This window comes from Scyliorhinus torazame, chromosome 13, assembly GCF_047496885.1.
Source record: "Scyliorhinus torazame isolate Kashiwa2021f chromosome 13, sScyTor2.1, whole genome shotgun sequence".
NCBI lineage: Eukaryota > Metazoa > Chordata > Chondrichthyes > Carcharhiniformes > Scyliorhinidae > Scyliorhinus > Scyliorhinus torazame.
In genome coordinates this window covers 4,345,937-4,370,548 of record NC_092719.1, presented here as the reverse complement: position 1 = coordinate 4,370,548, position 24,612 = coordinate 4,345,937, and the positions used below count along the sequence as shown (strand labels likewise).

General features: G+C 50.0%; 1 protein-coding gene across 1 annotated transcript in view; it reads left to right on the top strand.

Annotated features, from left to right (window-relative positions):
• The window catches only part of elapor2b (endosome-lysosome associated apoptosis and autophagy regulator family member 2b), a 142,458-nt gene that overhangs the window by 82,776 nt on the left and 35,070 nt on the right, over nt 1-24,612 (top strand). Inside the window, exons 6-14 of the mRNA XM_072470945.1 lie at nt 100-205; nt 2,642-2,794; nt 10,871-10,959; nt 12,523-12,703; nt 14,060-14,188; nt 20,120-20,210; nt 20,314-20,416; nt 23,425-23,562; nt 23,670-23,933. Coding sequence (XP_072327046.1) covers nt 100-205; nt 2,642-2,794; nt 10,871-10,959; nt 12,523-12,703; nt 14,060-14,188; nt 20,120-20,210; nt 20,314-20,416; nt 23,425-23,562; nt 23,670-23,933 — 1,254 coding nt within the window. The remainder of the gene's footprint in view (nt 1-99; nt 206-2,641; nt 2,795-10,870; nt 10,960-12,522; nt 12,704-14,059; nt 14,189-20,119; nt 20,211-20,313; nt 20,417-23,424; nt 23,563-23,669; nt 23,934-24,612) is intronic.

Genomic DNA, 24,612 nt, shown 5'->3' with positions numbered 1-24,612 from the left:
TTCTACTGCTGTAGAAACTTAACCTTTAAGAAAGTACGACACATAAATTGTGATGATAATGAAACAATGCTTCAATTCCTTGAACAATTGTTTGTGTAGGTGAATTTGAAGACTGGTACAAACATCCTATATTGGAGAACCACCGGAATCCTTTTGGGTGACAAAATGGCCAAATCAGTGCTCCTGAGAAATATCCACATTGAAGGTATGACTTGCAAGATTCCTGGCTGAAGGTTTTGTTGTCGATAACAAGCCAAGCTATTCAATTCATATAACATATTATTCAGATTTGTAGTTTCAATATATGCTAGGAATCATAATCTAATCTGTGCGTGCAGGTCAGCTGTGAATTAAGTACAACGTTTTTTTTCTCCATTTTTGACTATTATAAACTCTTTAATTCTAATTTATAAACATTTTGCCTAATTGACTTTTATATGCAACTGTAATTTATGACCATCCTCAGCTGGGATAGTATCACTAAAAACATTTTCCTAATGGTCTTGAAAATCAAATTGGAAACTTAGTGACAGATCCACAACATTGAGCTTTTCATGGAATTTACAGTGCAGAAGGAAGCCATTCGGCCCATCGAGTCTGCACCGGCTCTTGGAAAGAGCATACTACCCAAGGCCACATCTCCACCCTATCCCCATACCCCAGCAACGCCACCCAACACTAAGGGCAATTTTGGACACTAAGGGCAATTTATCATGGCCAATCCAGATAACCTGCACATCTTTGGACTGTGGGAGGAAACCCACACACACACGGGGAGGACGTGCAGACTCCGCACAGACAGTGACCCAAGCCGGGAATCGAACCTGGGATCCTGGAGCTGTGAAGCAATTGTGCTACCCACTGTGCTACCGTGCTGCCCTAAATTCTTCCCTGTATTCAGTTGTAGGGTTTTACTTTCGGGGTGTGGGAGCATAGTGGTTAAGGTTCCAAAACAAATAATTCAGGGGCTTCAATTAATGATTCAGAGACACGAGTTCAAATTCCACTATGGCAGCGGGGGAATTTCAAATTCAATTAATTAAATAAATTCTATATTAGAAAGTTAGTATTTGTAACAGTGACCATGAAACTAGTGGATTGTTGTAAAAACCTATCTGGCCCTTTAGGGAAGGAAATCTGCCGTCCTTACCTGGTCTGGCCTACATGTGACTCAAGACCCACAGCAATGTGGTTGACTTTTAACTGCCCCTCTGTAATGGCCGAGCGAGACACTCGAGTATTTTGACGAAAGTGGCTCATCACTATCTTCTGAAGGGAAATTAGGGTCGGGCAGCATATGCAGGCTTTGATAACGATGCCCGCATCTGATGAAAAAATTTTAAAAAGTGGGACATGTTTTTTGTTCTAAAATTCATCAATTGAACTTATGAAGATTAGATCATCCTCATAATTGGGTGAAAATTCTGAAAATGAATTTCTCATATTTTCACATTTTATTATTCACCAAGTCTCCAGATTGCATTAATAGTCTGCTTCAAACTTTAGAAGAGTTGTAATTGGCCATTTTCCTGAAATATTGTCTTTGCTGAGCAAGATTCAGGGTGAGAGTCTCTGGCCTCCCCGCAGTGTCTTTCTTGGCAGACATTGGTTCAGCTGCTGTCGATGGGATTTCCCATTGAATCCACCCCACACTGTCGGGAAACCAGCGGGACTGCGCCGTGGGTGGGATCGGAAGGTCTCACCGGCGCGAAAGCTGGAAGATCTGGCCCTCTGTCTTTGGATTTAGCTCTTCAGCTCTTAGCCTAAAAGGAAGCAGTGATTGGTCAGCATAGCACAAGACAGTTTTATACCCATCATGCAACTAGTCTTATTCAAAAACATAATTCAAAGTGAGCCTTTTGTACTTCCAACATCTCTCGCATCCCCTATTGCTGCATGTGTCGGGGATAAACTCTAGGCTCTACTTTAACCTTTACTAACTCAGAACGGAGATAGAAATGGTTAACCGAGGATCTTCAGGGGATCAGTTAGCTTGAGTTGGCTGGACAGCAGGTTCCTGACGCAGAGCGAGGCCAGCAGCGCGGGTTCAATCCCCGTACCGGCTGAGGTTATTCATGAAGCCCCGCCTTCTCAACCTTGCCCCTCACCTAAGGTGTGGTGATCCTCAGGTTAAATCACTGCCAGTCAGCTCTCCCCCCTCAAAGGGGAAAGCAGCCTGTGGTCATCTGGGACGATGGCAATTTTCATTTAAATTCAGTAAAATTTGGGGCTGGACTGTATGTCCACTGAAAGCTGATATCTTGGAGCTTCAAAGCTGTTCTGGCACCTTACTCAGGATGATGACAACCAGGTCAGGATCACTGAGATGAGGTTGTTCCGCTTGTTATCCTGACTTTAAGTATGTTTGGGTCGTTCATTGATAACTCTTTGCTGATGGCCCAACATTGTGGAATTTTGAAATGGGGGATGAGAAAACGAGGATGATAAGAGAAAAAGAGAGGTTTCTTTTTGGTTCAGTGCGGTACCTTCCCGTAGGAAAGAGTCTGTGACATGACACACAAAACCAGTCCAAACGTCATCCTAACCGTTACTCAGTAAAGATCTTCACGGCTACTTCACACTAAACAGGATATGTGAAGTTAAGGCATGTGTGACAAATATCTCATGTTATTTTGAACAGGTGTAGCTTATACGTCGGAATGTTTCCCGTGCAAACCTGGTACATTTAGTGACACTGCTGGTTCATCGATCTGCAAAGTTTGCCCCAGAAATACATTTTCACCAAGAGGAGCCACTTCCTGCCAGAAGTGTGATGAGGTGAAGCAGTTTTCAGGTACGGTCGCTTCATGTTTCATTGGGTAGAAATAAAATAAGTTTTTTTTAAACCAATTCCTCACTATAAATACCTGGGGTTTGTGAACTCGTCTCTCCGAGCTGCTGTTTGAAACATTCTGGTTTACACTGGCTCTGGGAGGCATTTTATTAGTGATGGCCATCTGATGTGTTGCATGATACATATTTGTGTAATTTATAATTACAGTGAAGTAATATCATTGTTGTGATGCCCAGCCAGCTGTGGACCCAAGTTTCAATGTTAAATTCTAGCAAGAAATTGAAATCTGAGGTGGGTTTAGTGGGCGGGACGGTAGCACAGCGGTTAGCACTGTTGCTTCACAGATCCAGGGTCCCAGGCTTGGGTCACTGTCTGTGCGGAGTCTGTGTTCTCCCCGTGTCAGCGTGGGTTTCCTCCTGGTGCTCTGGTTTTCTCCCACAAATCCCGAAAGATGTGCTGTTAGGTAGTTTGGCCATGCTAAATTACCCTTAGTGTCCAGAAATATAGGTTAGGTGGGGTTACGGGAATAGGGTGGAGGTGTGGGCTTGGGTAGGGCGCTCTTTCCAAGGGCTGGTGCAGACTCGATGGGCCAAATGGCCTCCTTCTGCACTGTAAATTCTCTGGTTCTATGTAGAAGCAGCTCACATGATGGAGGTTAGGGAAAACATCCAAGGTATGCATTTGAAATAAAACACTTTCATTTTAATTACAACAACACCCTTCTCTTCCTATCTAGTCAAGTTTCAAAGATGGGAAATGCAGGCATTAATCTCACAATAGGCAAATAATTGTCACCCCATTAAAAAAAACCTTTTCTTTCCTGCCATAAGGATTAAAAAAGTAAAATTGAAACATCCAAAATTGGATTGGATTTGGATTTGTTTATTGTCACGTGTACCGAGGTTCAGTGAAAAGTATTTTTCTGAAAGCAGCTCAACAGATCGTTAAGTACATGAAAAGGGTGGGAGGGGTCTTTGATTCTGCTGCCCGCTTTCCCCAGGCAGTGGGAGGTGTAGATGGAGTCAATGGATGGGAGGCAGGTTTGTGTGATGGACTGGGCGGTGTTCACGACTCTCTGAAGTTTCTTGCGGTCCTGGGCCGAGCAGTTGCCATACCAGGCTGTGATGCAGCCCGATAGGATGCTTTCTATGGTGCATCGGTAAAAGTTGGTAAGGGTTAATGTGGACATGCCGAATTTCCTTAGTTTCCTGAGGAAGTATAGGCGCTGTTGTGCTTTCTTGGTGGTAGTGTTGACGTGGGTGGACCAGGACAGATTTTTGGAGATGTGTACCCCAAGGAATTTGAAACTGCTAACCATCTCCACCTCGGCCCCGTTGATGCTGACAGGGGTGTGTACAGTACTTTGCTTCCTGAAGTCAATGACCAGCTCTTTAGTTTTGCTGGCATTGAGGGAGAGATTGTTGTCGCTGCACCACTCCACTAGGTTCTCTATCTCCCTCCTGTATTCTGACTCGTCGTTATTCGAGATCCGATCCATTATGGTCGTATCGTCAGCAAACTTGTAGATGGAGTTGGAACCAAATTACAGGTCGGGTCAATGTTTACAGGGGGTTACTGGGGGGGGCTCAGGAAAATGAAGATAAAGTTAATTTTTTTTCCCCATTTTCTCCCAAATTTACACCCACCAACAATAATCAGTAACAAATATGTCAATCTCCATATTAATAACAACGATCCCATCCTTCCACCAAACCCCAAACATTAGCCCGCATGTTCACACAAACAAATGACAAAAAGGAATTAGGGATCACCCATAGTCGCCATTAACACACACAGACCCCCTCCCCCTAAACCCCCCACCCACACGCCCCAACTAATGTTCGATGTTATCCAATTCTTGAAAGTGCACAATGAACAATGCCAATGAATTGTAGAACCCCTCCATCCTTCCCCTCAGTTCAAACTTAAGCTTCTCAGCAGTCAAGAATTCCAACAGGTCCCCCCGCCACGCCAGGGCACAGGGTGGAGAGGTTGCTCTCCAACCTATCAGGATCCGCCTTCGGGCCATCAACGAGGCGAAGGCTACAACATCTGCCTCCGCACCCGTTTCCAACCCTGGCTGGTCCAACACCCCGAATATGGCCTCCCGGGGGCCCGGGTCCAGTTTCACGTGCACCACTTTAGAAATTACCCTAAAAGCCTCCCAGTAATCCTCTAGCTTTGGACAGGACCAAACATATGTACATGATTAGCCCCCCCCCCCCCCGCAACGTTCACACACATCTTCCACTCCTTCAAAGAATCGGCTCATCCTCGCCCTCGTGAGGTGTGCTCTTTACACCTCCTTCAGCTGTATCAGCCCCAACCTCGCACATGAGGTGGAGGCATTCACTCTCCGGAGCACCTCACACCAGACCCCCTCCTCTATAACCTCTCCCAGCTCTTCCTCCCACTTTGCTTTGATCCCTTCCAGTGGTGCCTTCTCCTCTTCCAAAATTGCTCCGTAAACCGCTGACACTACCCCCTTCTCCAGTCCCCCTGTCGTCAGCACCTCCTCCAGCAGTCTGGAGACCGGCTCCACCGGGAAGCTCTGTATCTCCTTTCTGGCAAAATCTCGAACCTGCATGTATCTAAACATTTCCTCCTGCTCCAACCCACACTTCGCTTCCAGCTCCTTCAATCCTGCAAACCGACCCCTAAGAAACAAATCTTTCAGTGTCTTAATCCCCATTTCCTCCCATTTCTGAAAATTTCCATCCCAACTCCCTGGCTCAAATCGGTGGTCCCCCCGAATCGGCATTTCCCTTGACCCTGCCCCCAACCCGAAGTGTTGGGAAACTGCCTCCAAATTCTTAATGAAGCTATTATGACCGGACTCCCTGAGTACTTCCCTGGTGCTATCGGGAGCGGCGCTGTTGCTAGTGCTTTCAATCATGACCCCCTGCACAAACTCTCCTCCATTCTGACCCACTGGGAATCAACCCCTCTGACCCAGCTCCGCACCTTCTCCACATTCGCCGCCCAGCAGTAATACATCAGGCTCGGAAGACCCAAACCCCTTGCCTGCCTTCCTCTCTGTAGCAGCATCTTTCTAACTCTGGTCACCTTCCCTCCCCGTATGAATGACGTAATCTTTCCCTCAATTTCTCTGAAAAAAACCTTTGGCAGGAAAATCGGCAGGCACTGAAAAATAAACAAAAATCGCGGCAACACGTTCATTTTAACCGCCTGTACCGACGCGCCAGTGACAGAGGGAGACCGGCCCATCTTGCCAGATCAGCTTTCACTCTCCCCATCAAACTGGAAATGTTGTACGTGCGGAGCCCCACCCCCCACTCCCGGGCAACCTGCACCCCCAGGTACCTAAAGTGAGTCCCTGCCCTACGGAATGGCATCCCCCCCCCCCCCCCCACCCCCCCCCGGCCAAGACATCACAAAATACTCACTCATGTCTAGATTTAGTTTGTACTCCGAGAAAGACCCAAACACTCGAAGCAGCTCCAGTATTCCCCCTATCGACACACTCGGTTCCAACACGTATACAGCAAGTCATCAGCATATAAGGACAACCTATGCTCCACCCCCCCCCCCCCACACTATTCCTTTCCATACCCCCAAACCTCTTAATGCGATGGCCAACGGCTCAATCGCGAGTGCAAACAGCAGGGGGGACATAGGACATCCCTGCCTAGTCCCACGGTGGAGAGAAAAGTATCTCGAGCTGATGTTGTTTGTGTGGACACTCGGCCCTCGGTTCCTTATATAGTAGCTTTACCCAGTTCACAAATCTTGGTCCAATCCCAAACCGCTCCAGAACTGCCATCAGGTACCCCCATTCTACCCGGTCAAACGCCTTCTCAGCGTCCATTGCCACAACCACCTCTGTTTCCTTCCCCTCTGCCGGTGCCATAATGACGTTCAATACCCTTCTAACGTTTGAAAAGAGCTGCCTCCCTCTCACGAACCCCGTCTGATCTTCACCTATCACCTTCGGGAGGCACTCCTCCAGCCTACCCGCCAGTACCTTCGCCAATACTTTTGCATCCACATTCAGAAGTGATAAGGGCCTATACGACCCACACTCCGTCGGATCCTTATCTTTTTTTAGCAACAGGGGAATTGATGCCTGCACCAAAGCTTGTGGCAACACCCCCTTCCCTATCGCCTCTTCAAACATCCCCACCATCAGGGGTGCCAGCTTATCCTTGAATTTTTTATAATATTCCACCGGAAACCCATCCGGCCCTGCCACTGTCCCCGACTGCATCCTCCCAATCGCATCCTTTATCTCCTGCTCCACTATCGCTCCTTCTAATGTAGCCCTGTCCCCCTCCCCAACCTCGGGTACTCCAACCCATCTAGAAATTCCTGCATCTCACGGTCTCCCCCAGGTGGCTCTGACCTGTACAATCTCTCACAGAATTCCTCAAAGACCTTGTTAATCAGATCCGGAGCCACCACCAACTTCCCGGCCCTGACCCTCACCTGAACAATTTCCCTTACCGCTGCCTCCCTCTGGAGCTGACCTGCTAACATACCTGCCAACATACCTGCCTTATCTCCTGCTAACATACCTGCCTTATCTCCATGTTCGTAAACTGCACCCCTTGCTCGTCTCAGTTGGTGCACCGCCTTCCTGGTGGACAGTCGGTCGAAGCTCGCCTGTAGTTCCTTTCTCTTTTCCAGCATCGCCGGGTCCCCATCCTCTGCATAACTCCTATCATCCTCCAACATCTCATCTATTACCCTCTGCTGCTCCAACCTCTCCTCTTTGTCCACCCTGGCCTTAAATGAAATCACCTCACCCCTCACCACCGCCTTTAGAGCCTCCCAGGCAACTGCCTTCGACACCTCACCCGTACAGTTGAAACCTACATATTCCTCAATTACCTTTTCAATTTTCTCACAGAACCCTTGGTTCCCCAAAAGCCTCACATCCAGTTTCCACCCCGGCCTCTGCGCTGCCCCCTTCTCCAGTACCGTATCCACCCAATGCGGAGCATGATCTGACACTACAATTGCCGAGTGTTCCGACCCCTTAACCCCAGCCAGCAAAGCCTTCCCCACCACGAAAAAGCCGATCCGCGAGTATACCTTATGGACCGCTGAGAAAAACGAGTACTCCCGTTCCCTCAGGTGCAGAAACCTCCACGCGTCCACCCCTCCCATTTGCACCATTACCCAACCAACGCCTTCGCCCCCCCCCCCCTGATGGGACCAGCGAGCGTGGCCGTGACCTGACAAACTTGGCTCCTGCACCAAGTTCCAGTCCCCCCCCACTATCAGCTTGTGTGTGTCCAAGTCGGGGATGGCCCCAAACACCTTCTTTGCAAATCCCATATCGTCCCAATTGGGACCGTATACACTTAACAGCGCCACTAACCTCCCCTCCAGCGCCCCTGTCACAATCACATATCTACCCCCCTGATTTGCCACCACCTTCTCCATCTGGAAGCGTACTGAAGATAAAGTTACAGGCATGTTTTTTGAATGTTATGGAACAAATCATTTACCCGAGTTTTGGATTTCAGAAACCGGAAAAGGGACAATGGGATTGCAACAAGTAGTTTGGTTGATGGTGCCGCCCAGTGGCCATAACCTGTAACTGCAGCCAACATTCTTTATTTTCCACAACATGCTCACGAGTTTTTTGTCAAACAATATCATGGAATCCCTATTGTGCCCAAGGAGGTCATTCGGCCCATCGAATCTGCACCGACCCTCTTGAAAAAGCACCCTACCTAGGCCCACTCCCTATCCCCACCTAACCTACACATCTTTGGACACTAAGGGGCAATTTACCATAGCTAATCCGCCTAACCTGCACATCTTTGGACTGTGGGAGGAAACTGGAGCACCCGGAGGAAACGGGGAGAACGTGCGAACTCCACACAGGCAGTGACCCAAGGTCGGAATTGAACCTGGGACCCTGGTGCTGTGAGGCAGCAGTGCTAACCACTGTGCCGCCCCCCCCCCCCCCCATATGATAGTTATGATATTTTAACATTGAAAGTATCTTCTGCTGTGTCTGCTGCAAGATAATATGTTTTTAAAGTTTGTTACAGTGATGTTTTAGCTTCTGGCTTGGATTCTCCGTTGCGGGTCCGCCCCCACTACCGGTCCGAGTGAGGATAGAAAATTTGTGGCTCAGCCAAATCTCCCATTTACTGCAGCAGGAGCGGAGACTGCCACCCTCGGTCTTCAATCCAATCAAGTTATTTCATTATCTGAAATTGAAAGTGAAGGATTCAGTGCTTTTCACTTCCTGATTTGATGTGAGAATGCTTCAGTCTGATTGGCTACTTACCAGCTTCCTGACATAACTGCTGCTGGATGCCTGGCAACCCCCCATTACAATCTGAGATCAGACCCCAACAGTGGCTCGGATTCGGGGCAGAAACCCCAATATTTTATTTTAATTTTGTGAGACTGAGAGGAGAGGATACCTCACTCCAGGAGTGATTCCACAAAGAAATAGAGATATGGTTTATTAAAACAAACTTTATTACTAACACAGTATTAATATATCTTTAACATCACACCAGAAAATAACTTATAATTCCCCCTTAAACAATACTACTCAATACAGTGAATACAATACCCTTGATGTGGAGATGCCGGCGTTGGACTGGGGTGAGCATGGGGTGAGACTGGGGTGAGCATGTACAATACCCTTAACTGCTATCTTTATTCCCACTCCAGCAACAAGAAAAACCATCTCAGCTCTCAATCCACTGTTAAAATACTATCAGCACCCAGGAATACCTGCTTTACAGAGATATTCTTTCAGAAAGAGAGATCTTGTGCTATTGCTTTAAAGAAAAGACCTGAATCCTGTCAGACCCATGTAGAAACTCTCGCTGTAGTTCTTCAGAAGCTGTCTCAGCTGGTTTGTTCACCTATCCAACCACATTGCTCTTCTTTCTGCAGACATATCTTTTAACTGAACTGCAGAGAGCAAGCTGTTTGACTTCTGTTCACAGCTTCATCCCAGAACTCCACAGGGAATCCCCTTAATCCAAACAAAACTGTATTAGCCCAGGCTTTTTACGATGGTTTAATTGCACCCCTGGCTCCCAAAACCTTTGCTGTCTTTCAAATCAGGATTTCTTTTAAAACGTGACTGCAGCAATCATACACACTCTAACCCAGGCTTTTAACCCTTACCGCACCAAATACCTAGAATACAATAGATCTGAAATTCCTACATCCATCACACCTACCAGGAAAGGGAAAATCCATACATCAGAGATTGCTAGATCTTAGTGGGAAGCTTTCTTGGAGGTCAATGATGAGCGTCATTCCATTGCCACTGACTGTAAAATCCTGGCCAAGGACACAACAACAACCTGCATTTATATACCCACTTCACACAGTAAAATGTCCCATGATGCTTCACCGGAGAATGAACAAAGAGGATTTGACACAGTGCGGCATAAGGTTGTCTAAGGGCAGAGGGCAAGACTTTGATCAAAGAGGTTGACCTCAAGGGTTTGCAATACAATTTGAAATGGAATCTGGTAATTTACTGATTTTGTTAGATGTGTTTTGCAAACTAAAGTCATGGCTTTATTCCATTATCAAACTGAAGTGGATTAATTGGAACACAGCAAGTGTAAATCATACAAGCTTAATCACAATGAAACACTTTAGTCTAAATGGAGCTATAAACAAGTGTGATAATGCGGTCCGATTATAGATTGAAATATAAAATTATGGGATGTGGGCTTGAATTCCTTCTCAACTCCTATTGAGTCGATGCTGTAAACTGCTTTGGGAATAGATGGCGATGATATCTGGTCATCCTGAGTTAAAAGGTGGACGTGCGGTGGGCGACTGGGGTGGGGTTGGGGTTGCTGCTGGTGGTGAAATTTGTACATAACAATGTTGGATTATAGGCCAGAAAACTGGGAATTGCATAATTGATCCGATTTCTAATTAAAGTCACTGAAAGGTTTATGAATTAATGAGTCTAAACAAATAGACTGAATTGTATAATCTCAAAACTGTTAATTTGGGAGTTAATTTCCGTTGTGATTACTTTCTGAAATAAAAGAACCAATGTTTCCAGCTTATATTTTGTTTACCTCACTGTTACCATTCCCGTCTTCATAGAGGAGGGGTCGAGTGAATGCAAAAATCGGCCACCATGTACAGAGAAAGACTATTTTCAAATACACACACGATGTGATAATGAGAAAAAGGTAAATCTATTTTGTACTTTTTAAACAGTAACATTTATAAATATAAATTAATTTTTTTCACCCATTTGAAATTTATGCCAAAGCTTACCTTTTCAGCAAACAATTAAAAGTGTTAAAAGTTTAACAATTGATGTTTAAATGTAGATCTTGAACTGCCCTTTGTGGATTAATTATGTGCAGCTGCAAAAATCCCAAAAGTTCTGATATGAATTCAGCCTCAGTAGGCGATTGCGGGCGGGAAGCTCCCTTTCAGAGACAAGTGCTGACCCTGGGACTGAATAGCGGGTATGCCACAGTCCTGAAGGTGGCGCCAGTCCAGGGGCCATGCAGCATATGCTAATGACTCAGCATTGGCAGCATGTGGAACTAGTGCGAGTCGACATCATCCTCCATCCCATGAACCATACCCGCAGGAAATGCCAACCCAGGGTCAGCAGCCTGTAGTGAAACAGGTGGGAAGCACTGAGAGGGGTGAAGATGCCGGGGGGGGGAAGGGGGGGGGGGGGGGGCTGGTGTTCGGTGCAGGAAGGGGGTCAGGGGAGAGGGGACAGGATGTTTGGCCTGCGGGTGGCAAGGCCGCCTAGTCGGTGAACCTAGAGGCGATTAGATTGTCCCGCGCATGGCAGCCCTGGCGCACAGGTTGCGCAGCATCCTGTGGCTGTCCAGGCCCCATGCCCTGTCCACCCTGGCCCTCCGCATCCTACTCATCGGACTAGGCCTGGCGTTCATCCTCCTCCTCCAGCACGTCTCCCCTCTGCTGCATGATGTGTGTAGGATGCTGCAGGCTACCATGATGTGGCAGATCCTCCTAGGGCTGTATTGAGCACCCCTCCAGAGCGAACCAGGCACCCGAACCGCATCTTCAACCTGCCGATGCACTGCTCGATGACGCTCCTGGTCGCAGCATTGGTGTCACTGGCAGGCCAGTGGTCTGTTGCCTCTGGATACACCCTATCGCCCAGAATCCAACCCCTCACCCGGGGGAGCATCTCGAAGGTCGAGTGCGCCAGGATGAGGGCGTCGTGCCGCTGTCTGGATAGCGGGAGCAGACGTGCAGGATGGTCACACACCAACTGTGCATTGAAGGAGTGGAATCCCTTCCGGTTTGTGAAGAACACTCTCTCAGGCGGGAGTGCTCCCCCGCAGGCGGGAGTGCACCCCCGCAGGCGGGAGTGCTCCCCCTCAGGCGGGAGTGCACCCCCTCAGGCGGGAGTGCTCCACCTCAGGCGGGAGTGCACCCCCTCAGGCGGTCGTGCTCATAGGGAGACATGTTTGAAAATCTGATAGTGAGAAATCTGTTGATACATCTGCTTCATCACTTTACCGATTAGAAATGGCAATTTAAAATATTCCAGAAATTAACCTTGCCCAAAATTAGGAGGGTTGGATAAATAAAATGGTGATTTGTATTTTGTTTTAAAATTGTGTAGCTCAAGTGAGACTTCACGCACTGACAAAAGTCATGTGGCTAATATGCATATAACACGGCTGTCATGTCACTTCAGTAATGTATTAAATGCTTTTAACCTCGGAAAACAGAACATGTCATAAATTGTTTTTCAGACTCAGGTCATGTACAAATGGATAATGCCAAAGTTATGCAGGGAGGATATTAAAAATGCGATCAAACTCCCCCCGTCCGGGGAGAAAAAGCCTTGCCCACCCTGCAATCCCGGTTTCTATAACAACGACACTTCAAACTGTGAACCCTGCCCTTCTGGCACCTATTCGGATGGAATAAGTTGTAAGAATCTTGCATTTTATATGTATCCTTAAACAGTTTTATAAATCCAACAGTGATTGAGCTTAACTAAAATAGCCCAAAGTTATGAGGGGACACAGTCTGAGGATACGGGGTAGACCATTTAGAACAGAGATGAGGAGAAATTACTTCACCCATAGAGTGGTCGGCCTGTGGAATTCGCTACCACAGGAAGTAGTTGAGGCCAAAATATTGTCTGCGGGATTCTCTGTCAGCGGGATCCTCCGCTTGGCCGGCACCGCACTCACACTAGCGGGTTTCTCAATACCGTGGGGTGGCCACAATGGGAAACCCCATTGGCCGGCTACGGGAATGGAGAATCTCATTGTCGGCGGGGGCGCGCCCCCAAGGAAAACGGGGCTGGCGGGAAGGAGAAACCCGCCCTGTTTTCAAGAAGCAGTTAGATATCGCACTTGGGGCAAAGGGGATCAAAGGATCTGGGGGGAAGCGGGATTAAGCTATTGAGTTGGATGATCAGCCATGATCATGATGAATGATGGAGCAGGTCAACATTTGGTCAACCAACTAATCCCCAAGAAGCGTCATCATAGAAGTGAGGAAGCTAGGGGCGGCATGTGGCGCAGTGGTTAGCACTGGGACTGCGGCGCTGAGGACCCAGGTTTGAATCCCGGCCCTGGGTCACTGTCAGTGTGGAGTTTGCACATTCTCCCCGTGTCTGCGTGGGTTTCACCCCCACAATCCAAAGATGTGCAGGGTAGGTGGATTGGCCACGCTAAATTGCCCCTTAATTGGAAAATAAAAAAATAATAATTGGGAGAAGTGAGGAAGCTTTGGTGACTGAGCTGCCCGTGTTTTAGTAATTGGAAATAAAAACAGAAAATGCTGTAAGGTTTCAGCAGGCCTGGCACCATCTGTGGAGAGAGAAACAGAGACAAACATTGAGAATTTGAGATCTAATTTTTTTTGTGCCGGCCATAACGTGGTTTTACTGGTGATGTGGGTGTATTTAGCGGTGAATCGTCTTTCTCTGAAGACATTCTGTTCCGTGATGGAAAAGTTGCAGACGTTTTTGTAACCAGGCAAGTTTTAAGGAAGAAAGCTGATGTGAAGGTGATTCTTTGTTTCTGTTAAAGTGATTTGTAACCATCCTGGTCCCCATTGTCCCCGTGGCTATGCAGTACCCTACCTCACAATTCAGATATTAAGTTTTGTAGATCAAAGAGAATGTAACGTGGATGGGGGTAATGTACCTGAGCACGTTGTCAAGTGCAGTATGGGTAACATAGAAAAGCACAGACCACAGTGATATATACATGCACAAGAAACGGAATTTCTTTGTGCATGTCACATTGTTTCTCTTATTTAACTTTCACACAGTGTGTAAACGGTGCCCAGCTGGAACCGAACCCATTCTGGGTTTTGAGTACAAATGGTGGAACACTTTACCTGCTAATATGAAGACTTCCTGTTTCAATGTTGGAAATTCCAAGTGTGACGGAATGAATGGTAAGCTTTCTTCGAGGATGTATTTTCCATTGTTTGTGTCTTCAGAGACTCTGGTTGTAAATTCACGTTGAAATAAGGAGGATCAGAGTGGACATTTGATTTCTGTGAATGCCACTGTTTCTACAAATGTTACAGACAGAACATTTCACGTTTGAAAGCTGCAAAGACAAATACTTTTTTTAAAAAATCATTTACGGGATGTGGGCGTCGCTGGTTAGGCCAGCTTTTATTGCCCATCTCTAGTTGCCCTTGAGAAGGTGGGGGTGAGCTGCCTTCTTGGACCGCTGCAGTCCTTGAAGTGTAGGCACACCCACTGTGCTGTTAGGGAGGGAGTTCCAGGATGTTGCCCCAGCGACAGTGAAGGAACGGCGATATATTTCCAAGTCAGGGTGGTGAGTGACCTGGAAGGGAACCTCCAGGTGGTGGGGTTCCCAGGTATCTGCTGCTCTTGTCCTTCTAGATGGCTGTGGTTGTGGGTTTGGAAGGTGCTGCCTAAGGAACCTTGGTGAGTTCCAGTGCATCTTGTATATGGTACACACGGCTGCCACTGTTCATTGGTGGTGGAAGTGTTTGAATGTTTGTAGGAGGAGGAGCAATTAAGCGTGCTGCTTTGTCCTCGGTGGTGTTGAGCTTAAATCAGCCAGCTTGATCGTTCCTCCTTGATAGAGTTCTCAAAAGGCATTGTTCGTTTTGGTGTAAACTATTCCCATTTAGAATATGTCAGGGGAAATATCTCCCGTTGGGTTGAATCAACAATATTAAAATGGTGCTCGATGCTGTGAATCTAACTCCATTCATGAAGCTGGCTGGAATAATAAGATTTGGTCCACATTTAATATGGATTATTGATGCGCAATCAATTGCACAAAGACGCAGATTGGGGACAACTGTGGCTTTATTACAGTCAAATGCGTGGCCTCCTGCTGCAGCTGGCGAAATGGCAGGGCAATGGAGGTCATGCATATTTATACCATTCTCCCTGGGTGGAGCCAGCTGGCAGGGGCTACCAGCGAACCTGTAGTGCAGGTCCTACCTTACATCTCCTATTACAGTGGATCACCACATTCACCCCCTGTTAAAACTGAGTCCGGCCGGGGGTGACCTGAAACTATATACAATTAGTGCAATTATGTCCAGTGCTAAGAAGAAAAAAAAGAAAAAGTCCACGTTGACGGTCCGGAGTCCGTCACAGGTTCAGCCGGTCCGGTGCTTTGGTACTTCGTTGGGAGCGGCGTAACGGCATCAGCTAAGTCGGTTCTGGCGGAGGTGGAGGTGGCACCGATGGCGGTGGTGGCGGTGCTGATGCTGGCCAGTCATCGGGGAACTCCGGGAGCGTGCCGAAGTCCTCTTCGTCCTCTTGTGCGGAAAGGGGGGGGGGGGTGGTCTGGTGGGGTCAGTGTTGGCAGCGCGGTGGGAGGGGGGGGCGCATGGGTGGGGGCGCATGGGTGGGGGCGCATGGGTGGGGGGGTGTGTTGGGGTGGAGCCTGACGGTGCCAGGTCCCTGAGTGAGACACTATCTTGGCAGCCGTCGGGGAACTCAACGTAGGCGTATTGAGGGTTGGCGTGAAGCAGGTGAACCCTGTCCACCAAGGGGTCCACCTTGTGGGGTCGGACGTGCCTACGGAGAAGGACCGGTCCTGGAGCTGCGAGCCAAGTCTGGAGCGACACCCCGGATGTGGACTTCCTGGGGAAAGTAAAAACACGTTCATGGGGTGTGTTATTAGTGGCGGTGCACAATAGTGACCGGATGGAGTGTAGAGTGTCAGGGAGTACCTCCTGCCAGCGAGAGGCTGGGAGGTTCCTGGACCGTAGGGCCAGCTGGACGGCCCTCCAAACCGTCCCATTCTACTTGCCCGTTTCCCCGGGGGTTGTAGCTGGTCGTCCTGCTGGAGGCTATACCCCTGCTGAGCAGGAACTGACGCAGCTCATCGCTCATGAATGAGGATCCACTGTCACTGTGGATGTAGGCGGGGAAACCGAACAGAGCGAAGATGGTGTTGAGGGCTTTGATGATGGTGGCAGACGTCATATCGTGGCATGGGATGGCGAAGGGGAACCTGGAGGACTCACCGACCACACTGAGAATGTACGTGTTACGGTCGGTGGAGGGGAGGGGCCCTTTGAAATCCACGCTGAGGCGTTCAAAGGGGCGGGAAGCGTTCACCAGGCGCGCATGGTCCGGCCGGTAGAAGTGCGGCTTGCACTCCGCACAGACCTGGCAGTCCCTGGTGACTGTCCTTACTTCCTCGACGGAGTAGGGCAGATTGCGAGCTTTGACCAGATGATACAATCGAGTGACCCCCGGGTGACAAAGGCTGTCGTGTAGGGCCCGGTGTTGGTCCACTTGTGCGCTGGCACATGTACCTCGGGAGAGGGCGTCTGGGGGCTCGTTGAGTTTACCGGGGCGATACAAGATCTCGTAATTATAGGTGGAGAGCTCGATTCTCCACCGCAAGATTTTATCATTTTTGATCTTGCCCCACTGTGTGTTATTGAACATGAAGGCTACCGACCGTTGGTCAGTAAGAAGAGTGAATCTCTTACCGGTCAGGTAATGCCTCCAATGCCGCACAACCTCAACGATAGCTTGGGCCTCCTTTTCGATGGATGAGTGTCGAATTTCAGAGGCATGACGGGTGCGGGAAAAGAATGCCCCGGGTCTGCCTGCCTGGTTTAGAGTGGCGGCAAGGGCGACGTCTGAAGCGTCGCTTTCTACTTGGAAAGGCAGTGACTCATCCACTGCGTGCATCCCGGCCTTGGCGATGTCTGCTCTGATGCAGGTGAAAGCGTGTTGTGCCTCGGCCGCGAGAGGGAATTGGGTGGACTGAATGAGTGGGCGGGCCTTGTCCGCATAGTTTGGGGCTCACTGGGCGTAGTAGGAAAAGAATCCCAGGCATCGTTTGAGGGCCTTGGGGCAGTGGGGGAGGGGAGGTTCCATGAGGGGGCGCATGCGGTCGGGGTCGGGCCCGAGAAGTCCGTTTTGGACTATATAGCCGAGAATGGCTAACCGGGTCGTGCTGAACACACACTTCTCTTTGTTCTCGGTCAGGTTGAGAAGAGTGGCAGTGCGGAGGAATTTATCGAGGTTGGCATCGTGGTCCTGCTGGTCATGGCCGCAGATGGTGACATTATCTAAGTACGGAAAGGTGGCCCGCAAACCGTACTGGTCGACCATTCGGTCCATCTCCCTTTGGAAAACCGAGACCCCATTTGTGATGCCGAAAGGGACCCTAAGGAAGTGGTAGTGGCGACCGTCCGCCTCTAAGGCCATGTACGGACGGTCCGACTTCCGGATGGGGAGCTGGTGGTAGGCGGATTTCAGGTCAATTGTTGAGAAGACCCTGTACTGCGCAATCTGATTGACCATATCAGATATGCGTGGGAGGGGGTATGCGTCGAGCTGCGTGTACCGATTGATGGTCTGGCTGTAGTCCACGACCATCCTGTGTTTCTCCCCAGTTTTAACCAATACCACTTGGACTCTCCAGGGGCTGTTGCTGGCCTCGATAATACTCTCCTTAAGCAGCCGCTGGACTTCGTACCTGATGAAGGTCTTGTCCTGGGTGCTGTACCATCTGCTCCTAGTGGCAACGGGCTTGCAATCCGCAGTTAGATTGGCAAAAAGTGAGGGGGGATCGACCTTGAGGGTTGCGAGGCCGCAAATGGTAAGGGGGGGGGTAAGGGCCCGCCAAATTTGAGGGTGAGGCTCTGGAGATTGCACTGGAAGTCCAGGCCCAACAGGAGTGCAGCGCAGAGATTAGGAAAGACATAGAGGCGGAAGTTACTAAATTCTACGCCCTGGACCGTGAGGGTGACTGTACAGAAGCCTCGGATCAGGACGGAGTGGGATCCGGAGGCTAGGGAGATCCTTTGATTGGCAGGATGGACCGCGAGGGAGCAGCGCCTTACCGTATCTGGGTGTACGAAGCTTTCGGTGCTCCCGGAGTCCAGCAGGCACGTGGTCGCGTGGCCGTTGATTTTCACCGTTGTCGACGTGGTGGCCAGGTTGTGCGGGCGAGATTGGTCCAGTGTCATCGAAGCGAGCTGCGGGTAGCCATCGGATGCTTCGGGTGGCGAGCGTGTGCGGTCCGATCTCGGGGTGTCCGGAGACCCTGTGGGGGACAAGATGGCGGCGCCCATAGTGCCCACATTGCGGGTCCACCCAATTCCCTCTCGCGGCCGAGGCATAACATGCTTTCGCCCGCATCAGAGCAGACATCGGCAAGGCCGGGCGCACGTGGCCGAAGGGGAACAAGATGGCGGCGCCCATTGGTCGCACATGGCCCCGGGAGGAGAAGATGGTGGCCCCCATTGTGCGTTTGGCGTGGGGGAGGGGGAGATAGCGGGCGCGATCGCAGCGACTGCGCGGGCCTGGCACACAGCCGCGAAGTGGCCCTTTTTACTGCAGGCTTGACAAACGACAGTGCAGGCCGGGCAGTGTTGGCGGGGGTGCTTCTGCTGACCACAGAAGTAGCAGCGGGGACCCCCAGAGTACGCGGATCGGCGTGCGGCGCAGGCGTATTGGGAAGGCAGGGCCCCAGCTGAGGAGGTCGTTGGCGGGGTCCAGGAGGGGTAGAAGGGTGGGCAGTGCGGCGGGATGGGTAAGACTGTACATTACGGGATGCGACCGTCATGGAGAGCGCCAAGGTTTTCCTCTCCATCAGTTCGAGCGTGGCGCCTTCCAGTAATCGGTCTCGGATGCGGTCCGACGCAATCCCTGTCACAAAAGCATCGTGTGTGAGGAGGTTCGCGTGTTCAGCGGCCGTAACGGCCTGACAGTCACAGTCCCGGACGAGTGGAATTAGGGCGCGCCAGAAGTCTTCGATGGACTCACCAGGTAGCTGCGAGCGGGTGGCGAGTACATGCCTGATGAAGAGCGTGTTCGCCTTCTGAGCAGAGAGTTCTTTAAGGAGTTCCATTGCTTTCGCGTAAGTCATGGCGTCTTGGATCAACGGGAACACGCTGGAGCTCAGTCTGGAGTACAGGACATTTATCTTCTGAGCCTTCGTTGGCGCGGGGTCCGCCGCGTTGATGTCGGCCTCAAAACAGGCTAGCCAGTGAGTAAAGTCTTTCCTGGCGTAGGGCGAGTACGGATCCAGCTGCAGGCGATCGGGTTTGATTCTGATATCCATTCTGTGGAAAAATCTGACTGCAATAAATTGATGCGCAATCAATTGCACAAAGACGCAGATTGGATACAACTGTGGCTTTATTACAGTCAGATGCGTGGCCTCCTGCTGCAGCTGGCGAAAGGGCAGGGCACTGGAGGTCATGATTATTTATACAGTTCTCCGTGGGCGGAGCCAGCCGGCAGGGGCTACCGGCGAACCTGTAGTGCAGGTCCTACCTTACATCCTCTAATACAGTGGTTCACCACAATTATATTGGTTGTAATCTGTAGATGTTGCTGTGATTCAAGTTATCACATAATGGGTTTTTAATGGCATTTTTGCTCATTGCTTTATGATGGTGCTTGAGAATTGAACATAACTTCTGCTTATGTCACCGAAAGTCGGCACTTCCAAGCCCGCTATCTCATGGTTACACACAGAGTGAAACTTCACTTATTCTGCCTTATCAACGTATTTCGATTCCAAGATGACTGTGCGTACTGTGTGAATTTTTTCACTAAGTTCGCCCACATCCTCGGATGAGATTGTTCAATCTTGCTCGCGTATGGTCAGTGTTGTCCTGTTGGGAACTAGGTTGAGATTTCCTGACAAATTAATGTTTTTTAAGAACTTGTATGGATTAGCGAGGCAGATGTTTTCCAGGAATTTGCAGGGTATTTGACCAAGGTACAAGAAGTATAAGAGAAGGTATTAATCGACAGCACTATTGTGAAATGAAGTGAACATCAAGAATTTTGTGAAGCGTGAGGATTAGGTTGCTAAGAAATAAAACTGTTCATCTTTTTTGTCTTTCTTACAGGGTGGGAAGTCGCAGGTGACAACGTTCACAGTACGGTTGGAGGTTCTGACAATGACTATCTCATATTAAATCTGCACATTCCCAGTTTTAGGTGTGGCATAGGCTGCCTTTGCTCCAGTAATTCAAAATTTGTTTGGAGATCTTGCTGCAAATTCAATGGAAATTTCTAACACAAGTTCTTTTCTTGTGTTCAGCCCACCAATTTCCTCAGCCAGTTCCGCTGGTGTGGAAGTCGGAAGGATCAGCTTTATATTTGAGACTCATTGTACTGGAGGCTGTGAGTTATACTTCATGTTGGTAAGTGCATCAAATCATAACATTCCACTGCCCGAGAGGCCCTTTGTTCTGTTACCAGGGCTGGCTCACTGACCGGCCCAGCCACTTTGCCACTTTCCCCATATCCTTTGATCTTTTCTTCTTTTCCAGATATTTATCTATTTCTTTCTCTGAAAAGTTGTATAAGTTCGGCTTCCACCACTGGGGTTTCTGTTAGATTGTTCCAAATCCTCACAATCCTCTTCAAAAGGATTCTCCCAACATTATCCCTTGTCTACCTCCAGCCAGTGGTGGGTTTACAGTGAAACACACTGGGTCACCGGACCCCGAAACACAGGGAGGCCCAAAGCACAGGCTATCCGACTGCTGTATTTCAAGGCCATTCAGGTAGAGACGTACATTGCAAACCTGTTCACCAATCAAGAGTCTCGGCCAAGCGCAGACGAGGGAGCGGGAAGTATCTGCTCCAACTGCAACTCTAGGTTCAGGGTCGGTGCAGTGGACATATTCATCCGTCGAGAACAATGTTACCCATGCTGCATGTAGCTGAGTGTCTGCCCAGTGAGGAGTATCTGTCCGAAATCGGGGAGATTGAGCCCGCGGTGACGGACGGGAGAACAGCGCCAGCTAGCGGCCAGTCTTCGGGAGTTCGAATCTGAGAACCTGTGAGCGGTAGCAGCTGTCACATGGGCGGGGCTGGGATTGGATTTGCGCACCTGTAAATCCAGCTCCCACCTCCCTCTACCTCATCCCCCTCCTTCACCCCAACCCACCTCCTTCACCCCAACCCCCCTCCTTCACCCCAACCCACCTCCTTCACCCCAACCCCCCTCCTTCACCCCAACCCACCTCCTTCACCCCAACCCTCCTCCTTCACCCCAAACCCCCTCCTTCACCCCACAACCCCCCTCCTTCACCCCACAACCCCCCTCCTTCACCCCACAACCCCCCTCCTTCACCCCACAACCCCCTCCTTCACCCCACAACCCCCCTCCTTCACCCCACAACCCCCCTCCTTCACCCCACAACCCCCTTCCTTCACCCCACAACCCCCCTCCTTCACCCCACAACCCCCCTCCTTCACCCCACAATCCCCCCTCCTTCACCCCACAACCCCCCTCCTTCACCCCACAACCCCCCTACCTCACCCCACAACCCCCCTACTTCACCCCACAACCCCCCTCCTTCACCCCACAACCCCCCTCCTTCACCCCACAACCCCTCTCCTTCACCCCACAACCCCCCTCCTTCACCCCACAACCCCCCTCCTTCACCCCACAACCCCCCTCCTTCACCCCACAACCCCCCTCCTTCACCCCACAACCCCCCTACTTCACCCCACAACCCCCCTACTTCACCCCGAACCCCCTCCTTCACCCCGAACCCCCTCCTTCACCCCAACCCCCCTCCTTCACCCCAACCCCCCTCCTTCACTCCAACCCCCTCCTTCACCCCACAACTCCCCTCCTTCACCCCATAACCCCCCTCCACCCCAACTCCCCTCCTTCACCCCAACCCCCCTCCTTTACCCCAACCCCCCTCCTTCACCCCAACCCCTGTCCTTCACCCCAACCTCCCTCCTTCACCCCAACCCCCTTCCTTCACCCCAAACCCCCTCCTTCACCCCAACCCCCCTCCTTCACCCCAACCCCCCTCCTTCACCCCACAACCCCCCTCCTTCACCCCACAACCCCCCTACTTCACCCCACAACCCCCCTACTTCACCCCGAACCCCCTCCTTCACCCCGAACCCCCTCCTTCACCCCGAACCCCCTCCTTCACCCCAACCCCCCTCCTTCACCCCAACCCCCCTCCTTCACTCCAACCCCCTCCTTCACCCCACAACTCCCCTCCTTCACCCCATAACCCCCCTCCACCCCAACCTCCCTCCTTCACCCCAACCCCCTTCCTTCACCCCAAACCCCCTCCTTCACCCCAACCCCCCTCCTTCACCCCAACTCCCCTCCTTCACCCCAACCTCCCTCCTTCACCCCAACCCCCCTCCTTCACCCCAACCTCCCTCCTTCACCCCAACCTCCCTCCTTCACCCCAACCTCCCTCCTTCACCCCAACCTCCCTCCTTCACCCCAACCTCCCTCCTTCACCCCAACCCCCCTCCTTCACTCCAACCCCCCTCCTTCACCCCAACCCCCCTCCTTCACCCCAAACCCCCTCCTTCAGCCCACAACCCCCCTTCCCCCCCAAACTCCCTTCCTTTTCCCCGACTCCCCTCTTTCCTCACCAAAATCATTCCTCCATCCCCCCCCCCCCCCAACCCACCCCCACCCCCCCAATCCTCCCAATAGAGTGAACGCCCATCGTACTATCTTCCTGCCCACCCCTGAGCTCACCCTCATAACACCAGACTCGACTGGGAGCCCGCCTGTCATCATTAAATTAATAATTAAAGGCCAATTAGGCTTGTTATCGAGCCATTTGATCCTGATAATGTGCTGCCCATGTCATAAAACATTGACAGGGGCAGCTGGAAGCTGAAATGTTTAACTTAAATGTTTAAAGGATGGAAAGGAAAGGGCGGGGGGGGGGCGGGGGGGGGGGGGGGGGGTGCACTCTTCAGGAGCTTCCCGCTGCAGATTACAGGGTAGACCCTTAGGTTGAACCCCCATTTCCTTCCTACCCGCTCCCTCCATTAAACCCCCTCCCCCAACCTACTCAGCCCAAGACCCTGGACTTACCCGCTCCGAGAATCCACGGATCTTGATCCCCTTTTCCTTCTGCAGTTCCGGCAATGGCCACTGACGCTTTCCTGGCGCTGCTGGTACTGATGGAGCTGCTGTCCTTTGGGATTGGAGGGGTGGGTGCCACCTGTCTCCCTCCCTGTATTGATCAGCCCTATATTTGGGGAGAAAGAAGCAAACTCGCTTGTAATTAAGAGGTTAGTCAGGGTTGGTTTATTCTATTGCACAGGGAGTTAGTCGCCTCGGCAAATTTATTCTGGTAATGCCAAGCTACATTATTAAAGGGGTAAATGGGATAACAATCAGACAAGTGCTTCTTTCTATTTCCAGGATGTAAATAGAAAGTCCACTAGTGTTGTGGAATCCTGGAAAGGTACCAAAGAACGGCAGTCTTACACTCACATTATAACAAAGAATGCAGCTGTCACCTACACGTGGGCTTTCCAACGATCAAGTACTCCCCAAGACGTAAGTCAACATTGTTTACTTCAGTACTTTTCGTCCTGAATGAAACAGATTTTAAGTTGACAACCGAAGAAATGAAGGTATTTTAATTTGTCAAATTAATGTTACAGGTCAGGAAGTTTATGAATGATAATGTAAAGATCTACTCCATCACTGTAAACAATGCAGAAAACGGCGTGGCTTCACATTGTCGACCTTGCGCACTGGGGAACGATCAGAGAAGTTCATCTTGTGTGCCTTGTCCTCCTGGACACTACATTGATGAAAAAACAAATAAGTGCAAGGACTGTCCGCCTGACACGTACCTCTCTGCTCACCAAGCTTATGGTGTAGAGGCCTGCATTCGATGTGGACCGGCCAGCAAAAGTAATAAGGTCTGTATGTGTTTAACTGAAATATTGTTGCTTCGAGAGTGAGCAATTGAAATTGATGAAGTTAGAATATTATTTAGATTCCTGCTGTGACAATCATCCGGCTGTCTCCATAGCTACACATAACCCTGTTTCATTCCACCTGACACCTACAGTGGCCTTTCCCTCTTGTGCCTAAGATGCACCAAGACTCCTTCTCTGCTCCCTTTTTAAATCTACATTCTAACCTTTAGTGACATAGTTCATGGAGTTGGTTTTTAACTATAGGCTGATGACCGCTGAGTACCGCTGCGCTCGCTGATTGTTAAGCTGCCATTAAGCCCTGGATGAGCAACAATATCCTTCAAATTAATGTTGGCAATACCCTATCAATCCTGTTCATCTGATGCTAAAAACTCCACTGCCCAATCTTGCTCTCTCCCTGTCTACTCTCACTGAATCCTCATGCACTATTTGACTCTGGGCTCAGCGTTAATGTCTACATGCTAACCAATGTCAATTTCTATCACTGCCACGTCTGTCATTTTGCCTCCAATGAACCTCTCTTCATGTCTCTTGTTGCCTTCATACTCTGGTAATCAATAATTCCTTTTTTTGATATATTTCACGGGATGGGAGTGTAATTAGCCCGGCCAACATTTTTTGCCCATCCCTAATTTCCCTTGAACTGAGTAGGTTGCTA